The sequence below is a fragment of the Chinchilla lanigera genome, unplaced genomic scaffold (genome assembly GCF_000276665.1).
Source record: "Chinchilla lanigera isolate Chin_1 unplaced genomic scaffold, ChiLan1.0 scaffold00023, whole genome shotgun sequence".
NCBI classification, from domain to species: domain Eukaryota; kingdom Metazoa; phylum Chordata; class Mammalia; order Rodentia; family Chinchillidae; genus Chinchilla; species Chinchilla lanigera.
This window is the reverse complement of record NW_004955424.1, coordinates 1,686,082-1,711,142: the sequence shown is the minus strand read 5'-3', so window position 1 is coordinate 1,711,142 and position 25,061 is coordinate 1,686,082. Positions and strand designations below refer to the sequence as shown.

At 45.3% G+C, this 25,061-nt stretch overlaps 1 protein-coding gene across 1 annotated transcript in view; it reads right to left on the bottom strand.

Annotated features, from left to right (window-relative positions):
- Positions 1 to 18,961, bottom strand: part of St3gal5 (ST3 beta-galactoside alpha-2,3-sialyltransferase 5) — a 37,025-nt gene extending 18,064 nt beyond the window's left edge. Inside the window, exons 1-2 of the mRNA XM_005385412.2 lie at positions 18,794 to 18,961; positions 2,078 to 2,201 (exon numbers count right to left, since the gene is read on the bottom strand). Coding sequence (XP_005385469.1) covers positions 2,078 to 2,199 — 122 coding nt within the window. The 5' untranslated portion in view covers positions 2,200 to 2,201; positions 18,794 to 18,961. The remainder of the gene's footprint in view (positions 1 to 2,077; positions 2,202 to 18,793) is intronic.
- Positions 18,962 to 25,061: the final 6,100 nt, after the last annotated feature.

Below are 25,061 nucleotides of genomic sequence, written 5' to 3'. Positions count from 1 at the left end.
CATCTGAAAACCCCTTGTTAGAGAGCTGATAATTTACACTTACACCATTTCACACACATGTGCACACGTACACATGGGATGCGGAGAAGAGAGCCGAGGTTACTGATGGTTCCCGGAATCTCATTTTTATTAAGCTTCCCAGTGATACAAACTAAAGGTTAAAAAAAAGTTTCAACCACAGTTTAAGAACTACTGCTTTAAATATCCTGCATTCTTGGAAAACAAAAAGGCAGGGAATAATTGTAAGGGGAATATAGTATGTTTTCTAAAGAAAGGGGCAGTTTTAAAAATAAAGCAGCGAGCATAATATACTGCCCATAACTCATGCTAAATACTGGGGATTTCAGGATGAGGATGTCAGGGAGTGTGGGTAGGAGTAGTCTTTTGACTTTTGGCTGGGTGTGGTGGTGCACACCTGTAATCCCAGCACTCAGGAGGCTGAGGCAGGAGGATTGCTGGGAGTGTAAGGCCAGCCTGGATTACATATTGAGACCTTGTCTAAACTCCAACTCCTCCATAAAAAGATGTTTGAATTCTCATTTCAACAGCTCTCCATAAAAACCTGGACATACATTTTAATTTTTCTCTGGGATTGAGTATACATACTGTTAAATGAACAGAATACTACCATTTATATATAAAAATGGGTTGGTTGAATGGGGAAGACACATGCACACACATACATGAAACTAGTAACACTGGTCATTTTTAGGAGTGAAGGGACATCTGGGTGTGGTGGCGCACACCTGTAATCCTGGCATTCAAGAGACAGAAGCAAGGAGATTGCTGCAAAGTTGAGACCAGGCTCGGCTACATTGTGTGTTCAAGGCCAGCCTGAACTAGTACTGTGTCTCAAAAAACAAAAAATAAAATAGAGTAAAATAAAAAGAAAAACAAAAAAAAAAAGAACAGAAGGGAAATGTGAGTGTGGTGGCACACACCTGTAATCTAAGCACTTTGGGAGGCTGAGGCAGGAGGACCACAAGTTCAACTCCAGCCTGGGTAACTTAGCAAGATCCTGTCTCAAATAAAAAAAGAGGGGCTGGGGATGTTGCTCAGTGCAAAGGCTGTGCGTTCAGTTCCCAGTGGCAGCCCCAAACCACACACCCCCAAACCACACACCAGAAAAGTGGAAGGAAATTATGGGCAGGTAGGCAGGAGAAAACATTTTAACTAAGTCCCTTAAATATCTCTGCAATTTTGAATCTTGAAAACTCAGTAGCACCTTTTCATCTCTCCAGCCCTGGGTGTTTTATATTTAGTGCATGTAATACTTTCTTTGTCTTGATTCCTCAAGGGAAGTTTAAGAAAAAGGTATTAAAAGCAAGCCCGGTGTCCACAGCCTGTGTCCCACACTCATGTACCCTGGCACGAGTCTGTTTTGTCCACACCACTGACAGACGGGGCCCAGGTCTAGCTTATCTGCAGCCACATGGCTGGCATCCGACACCACACCAGGCAGGCTGCAGGCCTCTATGGACGCTGGCCAGGCACTGCAAGGAAATCTTTATTCACATGTGTTTCTTCATCTTTTCCTTCCATATCTCCTGAATTAGTAAACTGAAGTCAGGGACTAGATGTTAGGGCTGGATTTCTATCTTTTCTTCCTAAAGATTTTCTATATTGAGACATCTTTAGAATTTTCAAATTCTAAAAGTCTTAGTTTGGCTGGAATAAAAAAGAAAGCCTGACACATTCCTCTACTAATTCTACAACTTACTAAGATATGAGGGTGACCTGGGTGAAACACCCGTCATCTTTCACTATTTAATGGTATTCAAGCACCCTCAGGGTCTTCAATCATGTTTACAGGTTAGCTTAAAACAGCTAAGGGAGAAAGCTCTGCACCAAGAGCATGTTGTGCAACTGGGGATCCTGGCCCAGCTACAGACACTGGGCGTGTGCACCTGTTCTTCTGTGCACTTAGTCTTTCCCAGGCTGTGCCTTCAGATGATCCTTTGGCCAAGTAGACTCCTCTCGCACCTGCCATGTGCAGGGCTCTCAGTGAACTTTCCTTGGGATTCTATACCATGGACCTAACCAGGGGTGATCATAGGACCCCGAGGCTGGTACATACTTGAGGATGTCTTTTAAGAGCAAGCTGGGTCTTCGCATCTTGTTCTCAGCGCAGGTGTACCATTCCAGGAAAGTCCTTGAGCAATTACTTCTCAGTCTCGCAGAACTGTAATCATGTGGCATTGCTGTGAAGAGACAGGGAGAGGGCAGTGAGCGAAAAAAAGGGGAAGCCTTAGACGATTATGCTTTTAAGAGACAGACTTTAATGTGATACGACTACAGCATGTACTACTACTTGGAAGTGAAACATCTTTTTGCTTTGTGTGATACTGGCGGTCTAACCCAGTGTCTAGTGCATGCTAGGCAAGTGCTCTACCACTGAGCCACATCTCCAGCCAACGGATGAGCTCCTGACACACACACACCACGGATGAAACTAAAGGGAATTTTGCTGAGCTGATACTAAAAAGCTTACATAGCCTATGATTCCTAACATTCTTGAAACGACAAGATTATGGAAATGGAGAACAGGCTAGTAGGTGGCAGGGGTTATAAAGGAAGGAAGGAGGGAGGTGTGGCTGTAGGAGGACACTGTGAGAGATCCTGTGGTGACAGAAATATTTCCCATAGCTTGACTGTATCATGGCAACATTTCAGTTGCGATATGGGACTAGAGCTTTTGCAAGAGGCTATCCCTGTAGGAGATTGACTCAGGGATACAGAAGACATCTCTGAATTATTTCTTACAAATGCATGGGACTCTATTTAATTGCTTGGAAGACCCTTTACTTTTCAGAGATACATTCAGAAATGTATACAGACGAAACTGCAGATGTGAAATCTGCTTCAAAAACAATCAGGAAGGGAAAAGTGAAGTGCAGGGAAAAGTGCCGAGACAAGATTAGCTTTCAACTGGCAATTCAAATCCAGGAGATGGGCACACAGGGCTTACTCAATGATATGCTTCACTTTTGTTTATATTTGAAATTTTCCATAATAAAAAGGTTTAGAAAGAGTTATACTAAAGACAGCTAGGCATGGTGGTACACACCTGTCATCCCAGCACTCAGGATGCTGAGGCAAGAGAACTGTCCTAAATTAGAGGTCAGGGCCAGGGATACAGCTCAGCAGCACAAGCACTTGCCTGGCAAGTGCAAGGTCCTGAGTTTGATTCCCAGTACCAGAAAAAAAAAATTCATTACTTTTCCCCCTTAGAATTTTGCCATTTTCTTTGGAAAAAAGTCCTGTTATTGTAAACTAAACAAACATTCAAGTATTTCTGGGGTCCTCGGTGGTAGAGAGCTTGCTTGCAAGCATGAGGCCCTGGGTTCAGTTTTCAGCCCCAAATATTTTTAAAAATCCCAAGGCAACATGTATTTTTTTCTTCTTCTTTCTTTTTTCCTTGCTACTGTAAACAAGCTCCTCCCCAACTCCAATTCTAACTATGAAGCAAGATTTTTTACCCATTCTAGACTGCAAAAATTTTTGTCCCCATGTATCATTCCATTTGAGCAGTTTTAGAAAATAGTGCCAAAGACCTTATTAGGAAACCTTGCTGAAGAATCTACTGGATTCTTAAATGAGCATTAGAACAACTGAGACTGGGAAGGTTTTCAGACACCACAATTCTGAGGTTACCTAACGTATGTAGCTAAGTGTGGTGGGAGCGGAGGACTTCCCACAGCCAGTGTACATATAAAACTGAAGTTTCTGAGATGTCTGAGTTTTTATAACCAGAATGATACTCAAATCACACCAAGCTGGGCTTCCACAGAGCAAAGCTGACCAAGAATCCAGGCTTTGGGCTCTGCATGCTCTGCTCATGAACTCGGTAGCACAGATGACTCTTGGTCCTGCTCTGCCCCTTGGACTATTAACCTGTGAACTACATTTCCCAGACTCTCTTGCCAGATTGCTTCCTGTTAAGCTGTGGTCCTGGGATGTGTGGGAAGACTGGAAGAGGGAATCTGTCTGTTCCCTTGATTTACAGGAGCAAAAGCAACAGGCAATGGAGGGCACTGAGGGTGTCCACCAGTGACACCAGGAGCAGTAGTGAGTGTCCAGGATCCCACTTTCTACATGGCAAGAGCCATGGTACATCCACAGTTTTGCAACAAATAAAATGTGCTTCAGCCCAGGATTGGCAGGGGCTTCCTGATCATTGGAGAACACTTCCTTCTGACCTTGGTGTCTTCCAGCCTTCCAACACCTTTCCAGGCAATTCCTGCACCAAAGCCCACTCTACCTGAATTAAGTACAGTAGTTTCTATTTTCTTGCTGGATACTGACTGGTCTATCAGATGATGGCTTTTTTGCCCTACAGGCAAGTGGTATCAAGTAATGACAGGAGTGGCTCTGGGGACCTGTTTGTTCCCACCACCACTGCCATGCCGCGGTGGGTTTGCTTGCTTGTTAGTCACCTGGAGGAGCTCAGGAGGGCTACAGGAACATGGACCTGAATTCCCACAATGTGTTCAGCTTCTCTGCCTCCCACTATAAGGTTTAGGACAAGTTACTCTCTCTGTAGCTCAGTGTACTCATCTGTAGCCTGGATATAACATTATCTACCTCACTGGGGTGAAGCTCTAAGAGCAGCTTCAAGTGTCATGTATTGTGTCTCAGAGATGAAGGGAGTGATTCAGACAGCCCTCTTCACAGATGTACACCTGATGAACAGCAAGGTGGCCTACGAAACTCCCTTGGGGAACTCAGGGTTTATACTACAGTTTGCATAAATGTCTCCCAAAGGCCTGAGTGTTACAAAGCTTGAGTCCCAGGATGGCATTTTTGGGAGGCACTGGAACTTTTGACAGTGGGGCCCTGAGGCATGAGATTAGGGTGCAGCAAAGTGGCTGGACAAGCAGATGTGACTTGTCAATCATGGAGATCCAGGACATGTACAGAGCCCTGTGCCTGGTACCAATCAGAGAATGCGATCTTCAGCTCTTCTGGCACAGGATCAAGTGGGTTCTTGATAGGACAGCCTAGATCTGATGTCAGAGTGGGAGACATGGCCACTGTGAGCGTTCTCACTGGCACAAACTGCAAGCAGTTTATTTCCCTTCATACTTTAGTTGGCCTGCACTCACACTGCAGAGCACTTCTTTTTACAGACTTCTCCCTGCTTTTTTCATCTTTAACACATGTAAAACTTTGCTATTTCATTTTCTGTCCAATTTTTCATTCAGGACAAGAGTCTAGAAGGGACCCTTGAGAACACAGCATTCCAGTACTCTGCCAATAGCCTCATTGGGAGGAAACCCTTGAAGGGAACTGTGAGCCTCCAGACTCTTCTGCCTCCACTCCATCTTGGACTGGAACCTCCAGAATTGTGAATCAAAATAAACTGTTTCTCTTTATAAGTTCATGGTCTCAAGTGTTTCATTGTAGTAATGGAAAGTTGACTAAGTTTATTAATTGAAAGTCATGATCATCTCTATACGACATGTACTACTTTCATTCATTTCTTTTGTCTTTAATGTACTTTTTGAGGGAGATGGGGTTGTAATAAAGATTCAATAAAATCAACTTTGAATCACAGGCATGTTTTGTTAACTGCTGGAATAATCACGTACCATAAATTTCAGTGGCAATTACACCTTTAACAAAAATAATCAGAATTCAGGGAAGAGTTCATCCAAAAATGATTATAGATATAAGGATACCTGGAAGAAGGTGCATCTACCTCTTGTGAACAGGTGGTACAATTGTGGATGAGTTTATTTCTTTTTCTGCACTCTAATATATCTGAATTCTCTGCATTCTTAGTTTTACTCCTTAAAAAATAGAATCTACCTACATTTTGAGGGAAAATCCTTAAGCAACTGATACCTAAGCTATTTGTAGAAGAAAAAAAGATATTCAAAACTTCCCAAACAAAATGTTTTAGGACCCTTAGATTATTATGTTCGGGACAGTATCTCATAAATAAAACATTTAAGAGTTAAAAAGCAGAAACTAAATTACTGGATTTTCAGCAGGGTACTTCATTTAGGAAAGGACCACATGGCTGTACATGGTGACTCATGTCTATAATGCCAGCACTCTGGGAAGCTCAGGTAGGAGGACTGCAAGTTTGAGCTCATCTTGGAAAACCTAATGAGACCCTATCTCAAAATTAGAAAAAAAAAAAAAAAACAAAACAAAACAAAAAAAACGAAATGACAAAAAAAGGGATAGAGATGAAGACGTTGCTCAACGTGAAGGCCTTCAGTTCATTCCACAGAAACACACACACAGACACAAACAAAAGAAGGAAGAGCTGCATTTTCATTGAGCTGAACAAAACTTAATGTATAAAGAAGCAAAGCAAATGGTACTTATACACAGCAATCTCAGTACAAAGATTGGTTCCTCCCTTTTGTGAAAGTCTCACAGGGCTTTCAAAGAGCTGGTGAATAAATCAAGGAGCAGATGAACAAAGGATGCCAGAGGCTGCCTCCCCTTCAAGGGCTCACACCTGATACGTCTGACAGTGCAGCATCAGCTGGAAAAGTAGCATGTAGTAGATACCTCACACACTAAAGCCACACACAGCCTCTGCTCATCCTTGTGAACAATTTAATTCTTTTATATAATGTGAAGAGTGCTTGGGTCAGAGTGAGGAGACAACGGCAGATGTACCCCACCTGCCAAAATTGCTTTATGAATATTCCTGCATGCATGCATGGTTTTGTATTTATAGCACTTAGCTTCAGGAGACATGTTATTCACACTTTTAATATAGTCTGTCTCATCTTCCTCACTGGATTGTAGGTTCCACACAGACAGGGGTCTTTGCACATTACTGTCCTCCAAGTGCTGAGGACGGTAAAAGCACATAATGGCATCTAACATCTATTATTGAATACTCAGTTTCCAGCTGAGGGTGACAGAAGTGATGGTGGTCGCTTGTATAAGGAGGCCATCGCAAGGCTCCCCTGTCCTGGGCTCCCTTCTGGTTCTCCTTCTCCATCTGCTAAGTGCTAGGGTCCTCAGTGTGTATCACCTTGACCCTCTCCTGGCTCAAGCTCCCTGAGTAACAGTGTCCACAGTATGGCTTCACTGACCACCTGTCTTAGTTACTTTTCCTGTTGCTGAGACAAAATGCCCAACACCCAAAGTTAACAGAGGAAAACTTTATTTGACTTGAAGTTTGTAGAGGCTTCAGTCCATAGTTGGCTGGCTACAAGGCAGGAAGGTATGCAGAGGGGCATCACAGAGGAGAAACAGCTCATGGTGGGCAGAAGGCAAGAAAGAAGTAAGGCAGTAAAGTAGTGAGGAAGCAGCAGCCAGCCTGCCTTCTGTCCCTTCATGTCTACCCAGGGAGGGCCTTCCCACTGTCCACACCCAGAACTATGGCAAACCAATGGGTGCACTAATTTAGTAATCATACTCCCTTAATACCAGTATCACATACTTAATTCCAGCACTACACACACCAGACTTAGCCACCTCTGAAAAACCCCACCTACGACTGCATAAGGCTTTGGGGGGACATCTAGATAGAAGCCATAACATCATCTTTCTGTGGAAAAGACTTATCTTTGAAAATTCTATTTTTCTACTCAGACATAAAAATTTTAGAGTCTTAAGAGCCTATGTGTCTGATAATGAAATAATCTGTATTATGGCCCTGATGAAGAAATGTAAGGGCAAGCCTAAGCTCTTGGTCCATTTGTAGAACATTTAACTTTTACAAAATTAAAAATGATCCATTAAGGAGCACGAAGATGGCAGAGTGGTAAGCAGCAGAGAAAGAGCCTGAGAGTCGCCATCCAGATGCTGGAATATCGCAACATGAGGAAGACAAGAGGGAGGGAAGTGGGTCCCCTGGACCCAGGAAGGATCTGAAGCATGAATTGAAGTCAATGAAGAGAGTGAAGAGAGAAACTTCAGTGAAGGAGGAGGAGGCAGCTGGTGGTGTCTTCTGAGATGGGATTCACTGCAGGAGAGTAGTCGTTCAAATCTGCAGACACACAGTGACTACTGGTGACCCCACAGGCCTCCAAGGAGAGATGCAGGGGTGGAGAGCAGCAGTGGATGTGAAGGACTGCACTAGCTGGTGGTGAGTGCTGAGGGCTCAGTCGTCCTGTGTGAGAGCAACTGGCCAGGAGCCATCTTACAGAGGGGCTGACTGAGCTTAGAACTCAGAGCAGCTGCTGGCTCCATCTAGTGGATCCCAGTTGGGCTCAGGCCCATGGAAGGTGGCTTGATGGCTGCAGGCAAAGTGAGTCTGGTCTTGGCCAGAAGGTCAGGCTCGCTGATACCATCTGCTACCCCACCAAAGAGCTGCCACCAACTCCCCGCGATTAACCCACACGGATCAGGACTCTGTCTCCACACCTTGTCTACCAGTGACGGCAGAGACATACCTAGAAGTGGACTTTTTATTTCTGTCTCTCTTGTTTTTTGTTGTGTTTTTGTTTTTTTCTCCCTTATTATTTGACTTTGTTTTTATATGAGTGTGAACACGGTTTCTAGACTCTTTATGCTTGTGGTTCTGTTCTGTTCTTTTTATCTCTTTCTTCTCTCTTTCCCACCAGTCTTCTGCACCAGTTTCTCAAAATTAGCATGATCCCCCTTTGTCCTCCAGCCTTACTTCTAATCTCTTCCTTTTCTTGTGTTTTTTTTTTTCCCCCTCGGTACTTACTGGAAATCGAACTCATGACCTTGCACTTGCCAGGCAGGCGCTGTGCGGCTGAGCTAAATCCCCAGCCTGTCTTCCTTTTCTTCAATGTCTCTATTTTCTCCCTAATTTGAAATGGATCAAAAACCTAAATATTGAGATAGAAACATAAAATTTGCTGGAAGATAGCATAGGTAAAACTCTTGAAGATGCTGGTGTAGGCAAAGACTTTCTGAATAAAACCCTGATTGCACAAGTACTATCACAAAGAATCAACAACCGGGATCTCATCTTATTAAAACCCTTTTGCACAGGAAGAAGAGAAACTACCAACAGAGTGAAGAGACAATCCACAGTGTGGGAAAAAATGTTTGCCAGGTGTTCCCCAGACAAAGGTTTACTACTGAGAATGTATAAAGAACTCAAAAAAATCAGACCTCCCAAATTTAAAGACCCAATCCAAAAATGGGCATCAGAGATGAACACTTCAACACTTATCAGATGCAGAACTATAAAGAACAAATAAATATATGAAAAATTGTTCAACATCACTGGTCACTTGAGAGATGTAAATTAAAACAACACTGAGATTCCATCTCACCCCCCCAAAAATGGCTACTGTCAAGAAATCAACCAATAACCAATGCTGGAGGGGCTGTGGTGAAAAAGGAACCCTTTTGCTTTGTTGGTGGGAGTGTAGACTGTGGCAAACACTGTGGAAATCAGTGTAGAGATTCCTCAAAAAACTAGGATTGGAGGTCCCATTTGACCCAGCTATTCCTTTTCTGGGTATCGTCCCAGGAGCATCAAAAACATTGTACCACAGCAATATATGTGCACCCAAGTTTATAGCAGCACAATTTATAATAGCTAGATTCTGGAAACAATCCAAATGCCCATCAACCAAGCAATGGATAAAAAAAGATGTGGTCTTTTTATATAATAGAGTACTACTCAGCCATAAAGAAGGATAAACTGGTAAAATGGATGCGACTTGAGACCATACTCATCAGTGAAATAAACCAGACATACATGTGTAAACAGTGTATTGTCTCCTTAGTGTGAGAAGCTGAAAGAGTAAATGAGACCCCAAATGTACAACAGACACTGTAAAATGGGAAGAAACTTCAAATTGGGGGAATGGAAAAAAAAAATGATCCATTAAACACAAGAACAGAATAGCTGCCTCAAAGCAGTACCTGGTGAAGTGTCAAATGAATATGTGAGTGATTACTGGCATGGGGTAGGCAGGATGCTAATCTTTATTGGGAGGGATACACATGATAAAAACACCTACTTCACTGGACTGCTGCCTGCATTTAATAGCACGAAGGACACATGGGTCAGCAGAGCAGCTCAGGATTCTAGCCCACATCCCTCCACTCCCACATCTGCGCTCTTCCTGCTGTGGGTTGCTTAGGAAAGGGAGGACTTGGAAAATGGGTGGTATGCACGTCTGCATGTGCGTGCCTAACGAACGGGAGCAAGGTGGGGGTGCGGCAGTGACCCAAACGGCCAAAGAAGTGTGTGGGGCGGGGCGGGGGGGCAGTACTGTAGATTTGGTGATGACGTCTGGCTGGAGACTCACAGCCCAGGTCCCTTCTTCTCTACAGATCTGGTCCCACCCCCACCTAGCAGGGGACGGACAGGGGCACAAAAGGCTGGCCCCGTGCCTCAAGGTGGCCCCAGCTGTAAGAGGAGGCCCCGCCCCTGGTCTCCCCAAGGGGTTGGGTGAGCCCCAGTATGGCCAGCTCCCCCATCATGAGCTCACTCAGGAAATTAGGAGCCCTGAGCCCATCTCTTCCTGGTCGGGCACTTAGGTTCCAGGGCCAAGGACAGTTGTGGTAAGGAAACTTTGAGAAATTTCTTTAGGGTGGAGGACCCGAAAAGTCCCCAGGAAAATCCCTGGGGCCAGCCCCGTGGGCCTCAGGGAAGATGGCACAGCAGTGGGAGGGGAAGGACTTCTAGCTGCGGGGCTGCCAGGATGATGAGATGAGGCCAGCGGGCAGGAGGGTGGAGCCCTCTGCCAGGAGGAGGAAAGCTGGTGGCCAGAGAGTCAGTTCAGCATTGCTGGGTCACAAACACATGTGGGCCACCAGCTCAGTTGTTCCATGGACAGCAGAAAACCTAGGCTTGAGGCCCTCAAGAGAGGCCTAAACTGGAGTCTCGGTCAGGAGTTCGCTGTGTATAAGACACCTAGATCAAGCAGGGGGTCTGTTTGCCCCCAGCACAGGAAGTCTCAGGACAGCAGGTGTGACAGAGCGGCTCTGCGACGTCATGGACTTCCCCAGCTCCCGCCACCTTCTGCTCTTCTGGCATCAGCACATGGCTAACCTCTGCTCTACCTTCCAGGCAGGGAGGAGATGAGGGAGAGACAGGGAGGAGCCAGCAGCCTCTGCATCAGGAAGAAAACCTTTCCCAAGGACCCAGACAAGTTCCATTTGCATCTCTTTGGCCAGAACTATCCAGGCTACAAAGGTGGCGGGGGCTTTTTAAAAGCTGAGCAGACTGGTTCTTAAAGTGAAATTAGGATTCTGCTAGCATGGAGGGAAAGGGGAGAGCCTTTAGCCGCCTACAGTAGGCTTTGCCACAGCCAGGCATTAGGCCCTGGGCCATGTGGATGATGAAAATGGTCGAAGCTACTCTGAAGAACGAGATCTCCAAGTGGAGGAACGCAGTGCAGACTGAACCTTGGGAAATGCTCCCTGGAAGAGCTTGGAGGAGAGAAAAAGAAACACTAAGAAAAATGTGTAACTTTGATGTGACAGTTTCGCGTGTAACACTGGAATTCCTTCTTTCTTTTTTTTTTTTTTAAGGACAGGGGCTTGCTGTGTAGTTCAGGCTGGCTTCAAACCACTATGTAGCCCAGGCCAGCCTTGAACTCATGGCAATTCTCGATCCTCAGACTCCCAAGTACTGGGATTACAGGTGTGTGCCACCATGCCTGGATGAAACTTCAATTATTTAAGAAAGCAAGCCAGGCGTGGTGGCGCAATGCCTGTCATCCCAGCACTTAGGAGGCTGAGGCAGGAGGATCGCTGCGAGTTTGAAGCCAGCCTGGGCAACAAAGTGAGCTCAAGGCCAGCCTGAATTGCATAGTGAGACCCTGTCTCAAAAAGACAAAACTAACACAAAAAGGAAAGCAACACAGTGGTTCTTAAACAAAATGAATCTTAAATTCTTTACCTGAAAAAAGTAACATAAACACCCCCATTGAGTAAGTTTAAAAATGGCAATTTGCAAAAGTTTCATGAATTCCTCCAGTGTGCTGTATAAGGACACAGGTACGAGGACGGACTGAGCCCAACTCTCTGGAAACACAGGGACAGGGAAATGGTAACAGGAGGGCGGGGAGAGCTGTGCAGAAGCAAGGGTTCCAGTAGTGTGTGTCTGACACCCAGCCAGCCATGGAAAGCTTCCCTACTCCATCCACAGGCACGAGGACACAACTGGCAGCTTGGGGTGGGGACACCGATCCTGCTATTTGCCACAAAATGCGTGGGCCTAGAGGACATTATGTTAAGTGATAGGAGCCAGACACAGGAAGACAAACACTGCATATTCCCACTTACATACGGAATTAGAAGACAAAGCTCAAAAACAGAGCTTAGAGCATAGACAGTGGTAATCACTACAGTGTTAGTTGGACGGGGGTAGGGAGAAAATGGGAAACTTCATCACAGGATAAAAATGAGCAAGTTTAGAGAGCTGACATACAGCATGAGAATTACAGGTAAGAAATATTATTAGGGGTTTTTGTTAAATAAGCACCTTTTAGCTTGTCTCCAAAATGTAGAATGAGAAATATATCAACCTGTAGTAACCGTCTTACAATCTGCATGTATTCCTAAAAATCAAATGTACACAATAAATTGCTCAAAGGCACACGAGCCCCTACCCCGTGTGTGGCTTGTGGGATTCACGTTGAAAAACTTTCTTTCTTAGGGTTCTAGAAGACAATCCGCCATTAGATTTCCACCCTTGTACAGTCCACGTAGCTAACTGCAAACCAGCTTTAGTAGTAGTCAACTGATTTTAGTAGTCAATTGATTTCTCAAACTCAGTACCAGTGACCTTTCAGGCTAGGGAATTCTTTTGGGTAGGAGTGGGGGGCTGTCCTGTGCCTTGTAGGATTTTTTTAAAAAGCATCTCTGGCTTCTAGACATCAGAAGCATCTCTGGTCTACCCTCTAGTCATTCAACCAAAAAATGTCTCCAGATATTGCCAAATATCCCCCGGGGACAAAATTACCCCAGTTCTAACCACTGGCACAATCCCCACATACATTGCATTTTCAACACTGCCTTATTTTCAAAAGTCATTGAGTGTATCTAGGGTAGTAAGACTAATGCAAGTGCTAAACTTCAAGGACTGAGAATGACACTTGGGTTTTCATATCCAGTATTTTTCTGTGTTTTGTCTGGATTGTACAACCTCAGGAACTCTTGATTCATTCAGCTATACGGTTGCGTCCCTACTTGTGTAAGAGCATGTAAGTCAACAGACAGGCAGGGGCCTGAACCCACACACCGAGCCAGGCGATATACCCAGGGCAAGGCAGTAGCTGGTGGGAGAAAGGGTACAGATATGCACAGAGGTGGGGGTGAGCACCCATTCCTGGATCCACATAAGTCAAACACTTTCACTTAAACATCTGTGATGATTAATCTTTATTTATTAATTTTTATTGGTGTATATTAGTAATACAGAATAATGAGATTTGTTCTGGTACTTGGTACATGCCTAGCATGTATTTTATTTTCATTCCATTATCTCCTTGCCTTTCCCTCCTCCATCTCCTTTCCTATCTCTTGAAAGTCTAACTTCCAGTTTTATGTCATCTCTCCCTTATTTTCTTACTTAAGTCACTACTGATTTTTTTTTTTTGTTTGGTGCTGGGAATTGAACTCGGCCTTGTGCTTGCCGGGCAGGCACTGTGCTGCTGAGCTACATCTCCGGCTCCTTCACCATCAATCTTTTTTTTTTTTTTTTTGGTCTTTTTGAGACAGGGTCTCACTATGCAGTTCAGGCTGGCCTTGAGCTCACTTTGTAGCCTAGTCTGGCCTCAAACTTGCAACGATCCTCCTGCCTCAGCCTCCCGAGTGCTGGGATTACAGGGATGTACCATCATGCCAGGCTTATTTGTTCAGCTTAAATTATAAAGATCTCCACCAGTGTCTCTGTCAGAGATTTTCCAATCTGACCATTTACAGCCTCCCACACTTCATTCCCAGAACATAAACCTACTAGGACTGACATGGCTGATGTGGCATAGGTGACTCCATTTTGTTTCTGTGCTGCGTTTTAAAAGTCACTTAAACTCCAGATGAACTTACTCCTCTCCTCCTCCCATTTAGTTAACCATAAAACCCACAGGGGAGGAACAGGTCGTTGACTTAACAACGGTGAGGACAAACTGTAGGGTAAACTAAAATTTAACCGTGTCCTGCTTGACTAACAAACCCCTGGAAATGCAAACCTTGTGATACACCTGCAAAATTCCAAAAGTGAAGTAATGTAGTTGGCATGGTTACCTGCAAATGTATAAAAGCTCAGTATAAAGTTCTCTCAGGGTGGACATTTCCTGATTCCCTGTTGGACTGTCCCCCTCAGGTGAGAATATTCGATTTATATTTGATTTGTATCCAATACAAATATCCAATTTGTATCTGATTCTCCCTAATTCTGCTTAATTCTCCCTAATTCTGCCATGATGAGGAGTCCCAATGTGTATTTTATTTTATGTATTTATTTTTTGTTCTTTTTGAGACAGGGTCTCACTATGCAGTTCAGGCTGACCTTGAGCTCACTTTGTAGCCCAGGCTGGTCTCGAACTCACAACGATCCTCCTGCCTCAGCCTCCCAAGTCCTGGGATTACAGGGGTGCGCCACCACAGCCAGCCCCCAATGTGTATTTTAAAGCAAGTTCCCTTGAGTTACGTGGGTGAGCACCACACTTTGAAAAGTCCTGCTCTCCAGCAAGTTTTTCACATCTGGACCAAAGCACATGGAATTAACAACAGATTTTAACCCAAAGAGTTTTAGATTTTCCTACAAACTGAACAAAGTTATGAGGGTCTTTGATAATGAAAAGTTAAAAAACACTTCTGTTAAGTGCACAACCTATACTACTAATTCTGCCCATCAACCAAGATGCAAGCACTTCAGTGATGGTGCTGTGTGCAGACTTCCTCACACGCAGAGATGCCATCGTTACTATTATTCAGTCCCCTACTTTATACAAGTCTAAAGGCGTCAAAGTAGTGGATTCTGAGCCTTTCAAACTAGAACATGCTCAGCAACTCTAAATGGTGTTTCTCCAAGATGTTAGCACAGTGGCAAAGCTGTCACCAGGGCAGCTCCTGTCTTCGGGCCCAAGGGTCTTTTGCCCTTCACACTTGCCTTACACTGTCCTCCTCACTGCCCTGCACTGCAGCCACACACACTTGGGGCTCTCACGCCTGCCCTCCCCACAGCCGGCCTCTGCTCCCAAACACGAGTGTCCCAGAGTAAGGACTCTGTCCATGTGTTCACTGCTGTAACTCAGGAACCTAAAACAGTGTCTTGCAGGTGAAAGGTTGCAGCAAGCACCTGCTGAGCGAATGAAGGGACGGACGCACAGGAGGACACCCATCAGTAGTCTGCAATCACTTCCTGCAGAAAGGTAACTGCAAACCACACGATCCTAACGAGAGGCTGGTGTGGCCTCCCCACCGCCCCAACAGAATCACTGAGCCCTTCTTAAATGTGCAGGCTGCACCAAGCACATGGAGGCCGTTTTCCCAGATAAGACTGCTGCATGTGCATGGAGGGTAGGTAAACAGAATCCAGTGGGCCCACCCACCGCCAGAAGAGACAGCAACTGGATCTGTTTGCTATCTTTTCTTCAGATCAGAGGAACAAGATAAAGTGCTCAACTGTTTGGCAATTTCATAGTGGCAGAGTTACCTAATCTCTTGAATGATGTTTGCAATCTGTAAAAAGCAGAGGGCAAGAACATTTCTAGAGCCCTTCCTCCACCAATACACTGTGGCTCTCACTTGGCTACTTTTCAAAGTAAGATCCAGAAACAGCTTAGCCTGTTCAGCAGGTGCTAACATTGAGGGCCATTTAGAGAGAGAGAGTGGGAATAAATGGGAGAAGATGAATTGAAGAACATGAAAAGGGGCAGAGTAGGGGAGACGCAGAGTAAAGAAAACAGAGTGAAGATAGGAAATTCTGGAAGGCAGAACTGGGAAGCAGGAAAGAGACAGAAGCTTCATCACTAGTTCTGGCCCCACTGCTCCCTGGGGCTAGGCAGTTTCGGAGAAACCACAAACACCAATAAGGAGCCTCACCCACAAACCTACTGCAGGATCCAACTTGGAGATCTCCTTTGAATGCAAAAGAATCTACCCAAAAGTACAGAGGCTTGCCCAAACTGGTTTGAAAAGGAGGGGGTTGTGTCCATGCAGAAGAGAGAAGAAGTGGGATTGTTGGCCAAATATACAACCTGAGATGCTACCAAGGTGGGGCACAGACCCATCTTTAACTGTCCAATGCTGGCTTTGTGTAAGATGTACCTTCTGAGGGCTTCTCCCTTATTTCCTCCCAAGGGATCAACCAAAGCACCACGATGTACACTGAGTCCTGTGCATAAACAGCTTCAATTGTGTTTAAATATCCTTTACAGATCATGTCCTGCCTGGGAAGTCTTGTTCTCAGGACAGCTGTTTGTGAATCAGGGAAATGTGTAGGTCAGAGCTGGTTGACCAGATGCCTGATGATGGACAACACCATGAAGCTTCCTAGAACAGCAGCAGCAGGTAGTGAGAGAAGAAAGCTCCGGATCGATTGAAGCCACATTATTAGTGCACTATCTGCCATCCTATTTTCTGCTATAGCCAGAGAAGGCAAAGCAAATTATGAGAAGAGCTCAATGACAAGGGAAATGACTTCAGTAACAGCCCTAGAAGGGCAGACCTGGGGAAGCCCCATCACAGCTCCTCAAGTTAGACTGCCAACAGCTCTAGGACCTGAAGGTGGCAGCGTATTTTCCAAAGAACTTTTCCCCCAATTTTTTCTGGTACTGGGGATGGAACCCAGGCCTTATGCATGCTAGGCAAGCGTTCTACCAGTGAGCTACATTCCCAGTGATGCACTTTTACACTTTGCTTTTGAATATAACTTCAGATTTACAGAAAAATTAAAAATAGCATAAGGCATTCCCAGCTATCCCTTGTCCTGACTCCTCCATTGTTAAGTTTATCACATTTCACTATCATCCTGTGAGTATGAGGTATATGTATTATTTATTTAACCCACTTGGAAATAAGTTAAAAAGATATGACGCTTACCCTGAATATTTTAGTATTTCCTAAAAATTAGGACATTCTTTATACAAATACAGTGTAATGATAAAAATCAAGAAATCAACATTGATTTGATACTGGAATATAAAAAGGCCTCACGCATATATTCCTTCTTTTCTCCTTTCCCCCATCCCAGCTGTTCTTTCCTTTTGAGCAGTTTCTTTCCCTTTCATAATATCTATTGTATGTTTTGGATCTTATTTACTCTTTCAGCTTCTCACACTAGGGAGACAATATGATGTTTACACACGTGAGTCCGATTTATTTCTCACTTACGAGTATGGTCTCTGGTTGCATCCATTTACCTACAAAAGCCTTGAATTTATCTTCTTTATAGCTGAGTAGTACTCCACTGCATAAAAACACCACATCTTTTCTATCCGTTCCTCAGTTAATGGACATTTGGGTTGTTTCCAAGATTTAGCTATTACACATTGTGCTGCTATAAACACAGGTGCATAATATATCACTCTGGTATGATGCTCTTTATTCTTCTGGGAAAATAACTAAGATAACTGTACTACTAATTTCTATTAATTAATTGAAAGGAACAGTTAGTGTCTATATTGCTTGATCAATCTTACATGCCTATATCCAGTAATCTGAGTAACTAGTTTGAAGATAACAATATGCAATATAATAACCATTGTTAATTTCCTATCATCTTGTTTTGAAATTCTGTACCATTTTTATTGTTTTTTTAATCCCTTTAAAAAAAGATCTTATACAAATTTGTCCAGTAGTTCTAATGATGGCCTTAGAACAAACACAAGTTTCTCTGTTCCAGGACCCAGTCCAGGGTCACAGGCAGAATTCACCGTCCTGCCCCCTTAGCAAACTTTAATCTCAACCGGTTCCTTTGTCTCTCATGACCGTGACATTTCTGAAAAGGACAGCTGCTTTTGTAGGATGTACCTCAGTTGGGGCTTGTCTGACATTTCTTCGCGATTAAATTCAAATCATGCATTTTTGGTTGGGATACTAGAGAAGCGAGCCTTCTCACAGTATTTTCTCAGAGACACAAGAAGTCGAGCTGTCCCAAGACTGGTGACATTTAACTTGATCAGTTGGTTAAGGCAATGTACGCCAAGTTTCTTTCCTGTCAAGTTTATAAGTAATAAGTAATTTAATGGGAAATACTTAAAGAAATCATCAAATCTACCTCTTTCACTAAAGGATTCTTACTGGGAGAAGGATAAAATTTGTGTGAGGTCACAAATTCAAGTCCTAAGAATAAAACTAGGGCTGGATAAAGCAGTACTTGGTGAGGAAGAATTAGCATGTGAGGTTCCTGTCAGACTTAATTCAAATAACTCCAGTTTAACTAGCTACTGAGAAGAGAAAATCCAGAAAGACCACTTAACATTAGCTGAGGAGAGTACACTTGAGATGGGAGTGTGCCGGTTTCTCTCCTTACACTCCAGACCTGCTCAAAACCCTGTCCATTCACAAGGTAGCCATGGCAGCAAGAAGAGAAGCCCAAGTCCATGGCTGACAGAGTCACACCACTGCTTCACGCCTGGGGCAAACCCAGGGGGCGCCTGGGCCACCGTGGCACAACGAAAGGGGCTCAATTTTAAAACAAGAAGTCAGCTCCCCTCCGCCTCACAGTAAACAGTGAGCAGGCTTCAGAACTCCAAAATCTGCCTTGTCTAGGAAACGTTAGTAAAAGCTCTGTTATCATACAGGGAGGACCTTCAGAAAATACATGAAAGCAGGAAAGCCACTGAAAAGACCCTTATCTGACAAGCCAGGGAAACCCACGCGGACACGCAGCTCTATCCCACCAGCCTCCGCCCTGCGCACACCCACACCTTACCACGCGCGGCCTCGTGCTGTCTATGCCGGCCTTCTTTAAACTGAGTCCTGCGGGGACTGAAGACCCCCAACAACAAAGGGCTGGGGCGTTTATTTTTCTCAGTTCTCCTAAGGACGGTCCACAGCCAGAATCATTCTGGGGGCAGAATGTTAACTCTTAACACAATTGTTGCCTTTCATTAGGGCTTTCTTATAAAACCCTGTGTTGCTTTGTAATCTGCTTTGCTCAATCGATAATCCTTTAAACAAACACCTAAAGTACTTTCCCATACCAGAGACTGAGATTATAAAAATAAACACGACACTCTTAGTCTTTTTCAAATGAATGATCTACTAGGAAAACTCAAAACATCCAAATAAAGAAGTGAAGGAATTGATCGGGGAGCTGCCGTTGGCCTGAGTGTCCTGGGCTGGGAACCACAGGTCCACTCGAGGAAATCTGGGAGGCCCTCCTGAGGAGGTGACGTATGAATGGGTCCCTGAAGGATGAGCGAGATTTCTGAGAGGGAAAGAAGAGAGGGGCAGGCCCCAAGGGTCTTTGGGGAGAGTGGTCAAAAGATGCAGCTTAAAGAAACCAGGGCCTCCAAATGCTGGTTCCAAGCAGGAGAGCGGTGAGATCACAGCACGATGGAGCAGGCCGGGGCGGTGGGGGGCGGGGGGCGGCAGAGGGCCCTGACGCCACGGCAGTGCAGGGTGATGGAGGAACTGAGTCAGAGCCAGGAAGGCAAGAAGGGGACTGCGCAGGAGATGGAGCAGAGGAAGTGCCTCAGAACTCGATGCCCGAGCCCAGGAAGGCTGTTCTGTGAGCACCACGCCAAGTTCCCGACTGCAGAACAAATTCAGGTCACTAACAGCCGGCAAGAAGGCTCTGCACGCTGCTACAGCTCTAGAGGTGACTTAGCGGCAGAGGCAGGGGTGGCCCCTCGGGGAGACTGAGGCCAGAGGGAACAGGACAGGACTGGAGCCCGCTGAAGAAGCTGCCCAGAGGATCGCCTAGGTGCCCGCGGGCCCCCAACAAAGCCCTCTGTAAGAGCTGCTGGAGGGAGCCCAAGTGGCAGCGCACTGTCACGCAGAATCCGCTGCAGGAGGAAAAGTCTGCGGCCACCCCGTGGGTGCCGCCAAGTGAGCTCCCAAAGCTACACTGTAAAAGGAAGATCCCTCTCTTAGACTAAAGACAAGTCATTGCGCTGAATAAGTAATTCTTAATAGGAAAAAGTGAGGCTCAGTCTGCAGTATGGACAGTTCACAACAGCTACTGTGAGACCAGCACAAACGGGCTTCCGCACGGGAATCTCCCCCCAAGCCGGAGCACAAAGGGATGGGGTGACGGGTGGGGGGAGGGGGCAGGGGGTGACTGCGGGCAACCCTAAAGGAACCAAGATCCCACTACCTCACAAAGGCAGGCAAGGGTGAGGTTTTTGGGTGGTGGAGTATGAAAGTGACGCTGTCAAACAGGGCCTTAGCAATATTTCTCAAGGAACAGCTGGCCAGGTGGGTGGGGACCAACTGGTGAGCAATTTGCTCGGCGAGCAATTTGCTCGGCAGCTTTGACAATAACCAGGGTACTCAAAAGTCCTGTTTCTCCTATAGGAACCGAGGAGCTGGGCTCATCAGATAAAGCCCCCAATGGAAAGCTGTCATGACCCTGAAAAAGCAACTGGAAGGAAAGTGTTTGGGACAACCTGGGGTGTTTGGGACAACCTGGGGTCTGACAGAACCTGGCGATTCAGGGACTGCAGGTGAGAGAGACACAGGAAGATTCTGCTTGGGCCACAGAACAAATTAAACGTGTTTATATTTATTTTCTGTTCTCCTCCACTAGCCCCCAGAACTGGCGATTAAATCCAGGGCCTCTGCGCTGAGCTATGGCCTCAGCCCTTTTTAATTTTTGAGACAGGATTTTGCTAAGTCACTAAGTTGCTAGGCTGGGCTCACACTTGTGATCTTCCTGCCTCAGCCTCCCAGAATGCTGAGATTAGAGGTGTGTGCCCCTGCACCCAGGTACATGTTTGTACATGTTTGTACAGGTATACTTAATTGACAACTTGACTGGCTTGGGAATCACCTCAGGATGAGAAAAGCACACTTTCAATGTGTCTGGGGTGCTCATGGAGATGTGACCTTCGGGTCTACACCTGGTCCTTGACCTCTTTGGCTCTTCCCGTGCTCTGCTTCCCTAAAGCCGCACAGGGCACAGCTCTGCACCACCACACCCTGCCCCCACAAGACTTCTGCCCTGGAGCCCACTGACCAGGGACTGACACCTCTACAATGGGCAGGCAAACCTCTTTTGCCTAAAGTTGTATGTGTTGAAATTTTGTACAAGCAACAACAAAGTTGAATAATACAATATTTATATTTCTAGCTGTTTTGTTTCGTTTGTGGTATTAAAAATTGAACTCAGGGAGTGTTGCTGAGCTACATCTCTGGCATCCCCAGCCCTTGTTATTATTTTTTAAATTTTGAGACAAGGTCTTGCTTGCTAAGTTTCTCAAGTTGGCCTTGAACTTGCAATCTTCCTGCCTCAGCTTCCTGAGTAGCAAACCACCACATCCGGTAATGTGTTCTTATTTCTAAAACCAAGAACATATACTTAGGTTTGTAAGAGGAATGACTAAAACACTTGATTTCCTTTCATCTCCTAATCACACATCCCTTTTATCCCCACTCCAAGAATTTGGAAGCCAGCATTTGGGGGGGTTTCCAAACAGATATGCTAGTTCTTACTCACAAGCTAGCTTTTACTCAAATGTGGAGTGTGCCCCTGGGGATATAGCAATAAGCAACACAGACACAGTCCCTCCTGCAAAAGGCTCTTACAGTCTTCTTTTCATGGTTTTTCTTATTCACTTATTCTGCATTGGATATGAGGGCAAAGTATTAGATATAAAGGAGTTGGGGTATCTTCCCTGAGGAAGAAATGCTTCTGCCATGGTCTGGGCAGGAAGCGGAGCAGGCTGAGGTGGCAGGTGTCACCGTCATGGGGACAGCAGGCACTGCTGGGAGAAGCCTGGGTGTGGTGTGTCTAAAGGGTCTGCCAGCAGAAACACTACGCCAAGAGCGCTGGCAGAGTAAAGCTGTCCCTGCCATGGGGACTGGAACTTTTACCCTCTTGGGATAAAAGCGTGCAACTGGGAGTATTTAAAGTAGAATTGGATCCTGAAGACATCTCTTCTGGGGCAGGACTGGAGATAGGGACATCCTCTCAGGAGGCAGGACCAGTCAGGACCTGCCGTGGGGACCCAGAGGAACACGCATGTGCCTGGGAGTGCACCGTCTACAGGGAACAGAGCCGCCTGGGCCACCGCACAGGGACCCCTTGCTCTCGCAGGGTGAGGGTCGGGAGCGTACTGCGTGCTGCAAAGACACGGATGCGATGGCCTAGTTTCCTGCCCCCAGACCCGCCTCTGAACCCAGGTCTGGTTCTTAAACCTCTCTGTGCCTTTGTAAAATGGGACTAAGACTGGCATCACACTCATGGGGCTACAGCGAAAATCGCACAACATAATACACTCATCACAACAGAGAACCCAATACATACAGCATTCACTTCTTTCTAGCCTATGTTCTGCAGCATGTGTGTTCACCTGAAAAGAACAGCAAGCAGGCTCTGAAGGCAGTAGGAACAGAAGACTATAAAGCAGCTTATTAATAATTTACCTTACATAGTTTGAAGAGGTGTTACTAGGTGCCTAAGAGTTTAGAAATGTGTATCTTCCTCTTCCCAGGGAGCTGAGACCTGGGTCCACCTGTTTCTTTTTAATTTTTTAAATGTAGCTACTAGAACATTTAAAGTTATAGGTATGGCTCAGGTTATAGTTCTACTGAACAGCACTGAGGCACAAGGAAGACAAGCAAGAAGCCCACACAAGCGCCCAGCCCTGGGTGACTCGGAACTTGACTGCAGAAAATGACAAGCAAGATGTGGCTATCGGAGGCCACACTCTGCCTCTGTCCTCCTTGCTGCTGGAGGCTAGATAAGAGAAGAAGACAAGATGTTTATGAAAAATAGAAAAGGGGTGAAGAACAAGCCTGGGTAAGATGAAAAGGCAGAGGCTGAGATACGAAGGTGGCCAGGGAAAAAGAAATTCTACGTGTTTAACAGAAAAACTCAGATCTCAATACACCTCTTCAGATCTCAATACACATAAGCTTTTACTTAGGAAAACCACACAGTCTTAAAAATAGCCTTAACAGTTCAAAATACATAAGCGTTAACTCATCAAAGTGGACCTTGTAAATTTGTTATTTTTATCAAGCCTACCAAATCCTATCACACAACACTGAACTTCTATAATTCCAGATGTTAAAAACTGGCAGAAAAAAGAGACTACATGGGTGTAGAAGCAGTGGGCCATCCAAAAACCTAATCCTTGACATTTTTCCATGCTGTAACAGGAGAACAAAAATGTCTCATATGGCTCAAAAGCCCAAGTGAGAAATGGGCTTTTCCTCCAGATCCCTGCGGGGGAGGATTCTTAAGTGGAAATCCAGAGGCTGTCAAGCAAGGGAGGACAGAGAAGTAGGCACAAAGGATGAATACAGTGTCACAATGGCTCAGGTGACAGGTTTGTTTGCAGTAAGAGGGGTGGAAGCTGAGATCATGTTAAGGAGTTTGGCCCAAGAAACTCTCCTCTAAGGTCAGAGGGTGAAAGGTTCCCCCTGCCCTGCTGTGGTACTTGGGGAACCTGGAGCCTAGGGGTGACTGTACCTCATAATCCTGACTGCTGGAACTATTCCTGCCTTGGTCTCCTCAAAACTGTCACCTTTATCACCTAACTACTAATATAGTTATTCTAAAACTAGAATAAAATGGTTCAATCCTATTTCCTACACAATTAATCCCACTCCTTGCCATAGACAGACGTGTCCAACTTGTTGCTTGGGGATTAGACATACCTGTTATAATAAAAAAAAACCTGAAGGAAGTTTTGCTACTTATATAGTTACATTACATATTTTATATGCAGCCCAAAAAAACCTCCTCTACTCAGTGTGGCCTAGGCAGCAAGGCAGGTCCAACTTACAGACTGCAGGTCAGACACACCTGGCTACAGAAAGGCACAGTTACCAACATCATGACTTCCAGTCAAATGCTGGAAACTGCCAAATGTCCAATGACAGCGCAGGGATAAATATGGCCACTAAGGGCAACCACAATGAACACACACCCACACGTAGCATCATAAGAGAATCTCAGACACCAAGTGCTTATGGGAAGACAGCCATGTCTTTTTATTTCATTTTAGAGTTCAAGAGAGAGGGAAGTCAGGATCAGGTTGATCCTGGGAGAGGTAGTGACTGGAAGCAACAATACAGGGAGATCCTGGGGCCAAATATGTTTTCCTCTTCCCTTCCCTTTTTTCTTTTTTCTATTCTTTTCTGCTCTACCACTACTGCTTCCACTACATCCCTAGGTCTTTTGTGGGGTGGGGGGGGGCAGGGTCTTGGTAAATTACCCAGGCTGGACTTGAATTTGATCCCCCTGTTTTTAGTCTCCCAAGTAGCTGTGATTATAGGTATGCGCCACCACATCTGGCTTGCTGTTTCTTAATCAGAGTGCCGAGTGCATGGGTGTATAGATTACGAAAAATTCACTTAACAGTACACTATGATATGTCTGTTTGTACCCCTTTATCTCCTGCTGGGGCTGGATCCATGCCTTGGGCATGCTAGGCAAGCAGAACCACTGAGTGATAGCCTCAGGGTCCCTTACTTTTCTAGTGTCTATGTTATATTTTTAAAAAAGGAAAGATTCATGTGTCTGGTGTCCAACTAGTGAAGCCTCTCAGTGTCCTTGAACCCCTCTAAGCTCATTTTTCTCCTGCTCCTTTAACACCTCTTTCTCCGTGCTTGTGCTCACCCTGGGCCTCTCTGCCAGCAGAGGTGAGTGGCCCTATCCATATTTATGGCTTCCTCCCACACCAGGCCTGTGTTTCACCCCTGCCCTCTCCTGTGGATCCCTTCACTAACTTCTGCCATCCACACTGATCCAGCCCTTGCTTCTCTTTCCTCAGCAGTTGGGGAGTCGTTATCATCATTATTAAAGTGTGTCTATTCCCAGTTGTTTTACTTCTGCCAAAGCTTCCCAGCTTGACTAAGAACATGGAGCATGCCCCCTGGAGGCGATCTCAATCCTGTCTCTACAGGCAGCAAGGATTAAACCACTCCTAAGGAGCCAGGAGGTATGGAAGGTGAATCTCTCTCCATTTTCATCTACCTTCCAAAAGCCAGCCAGCTCACCTCCCCCTCACTGCTACGGCAAACCA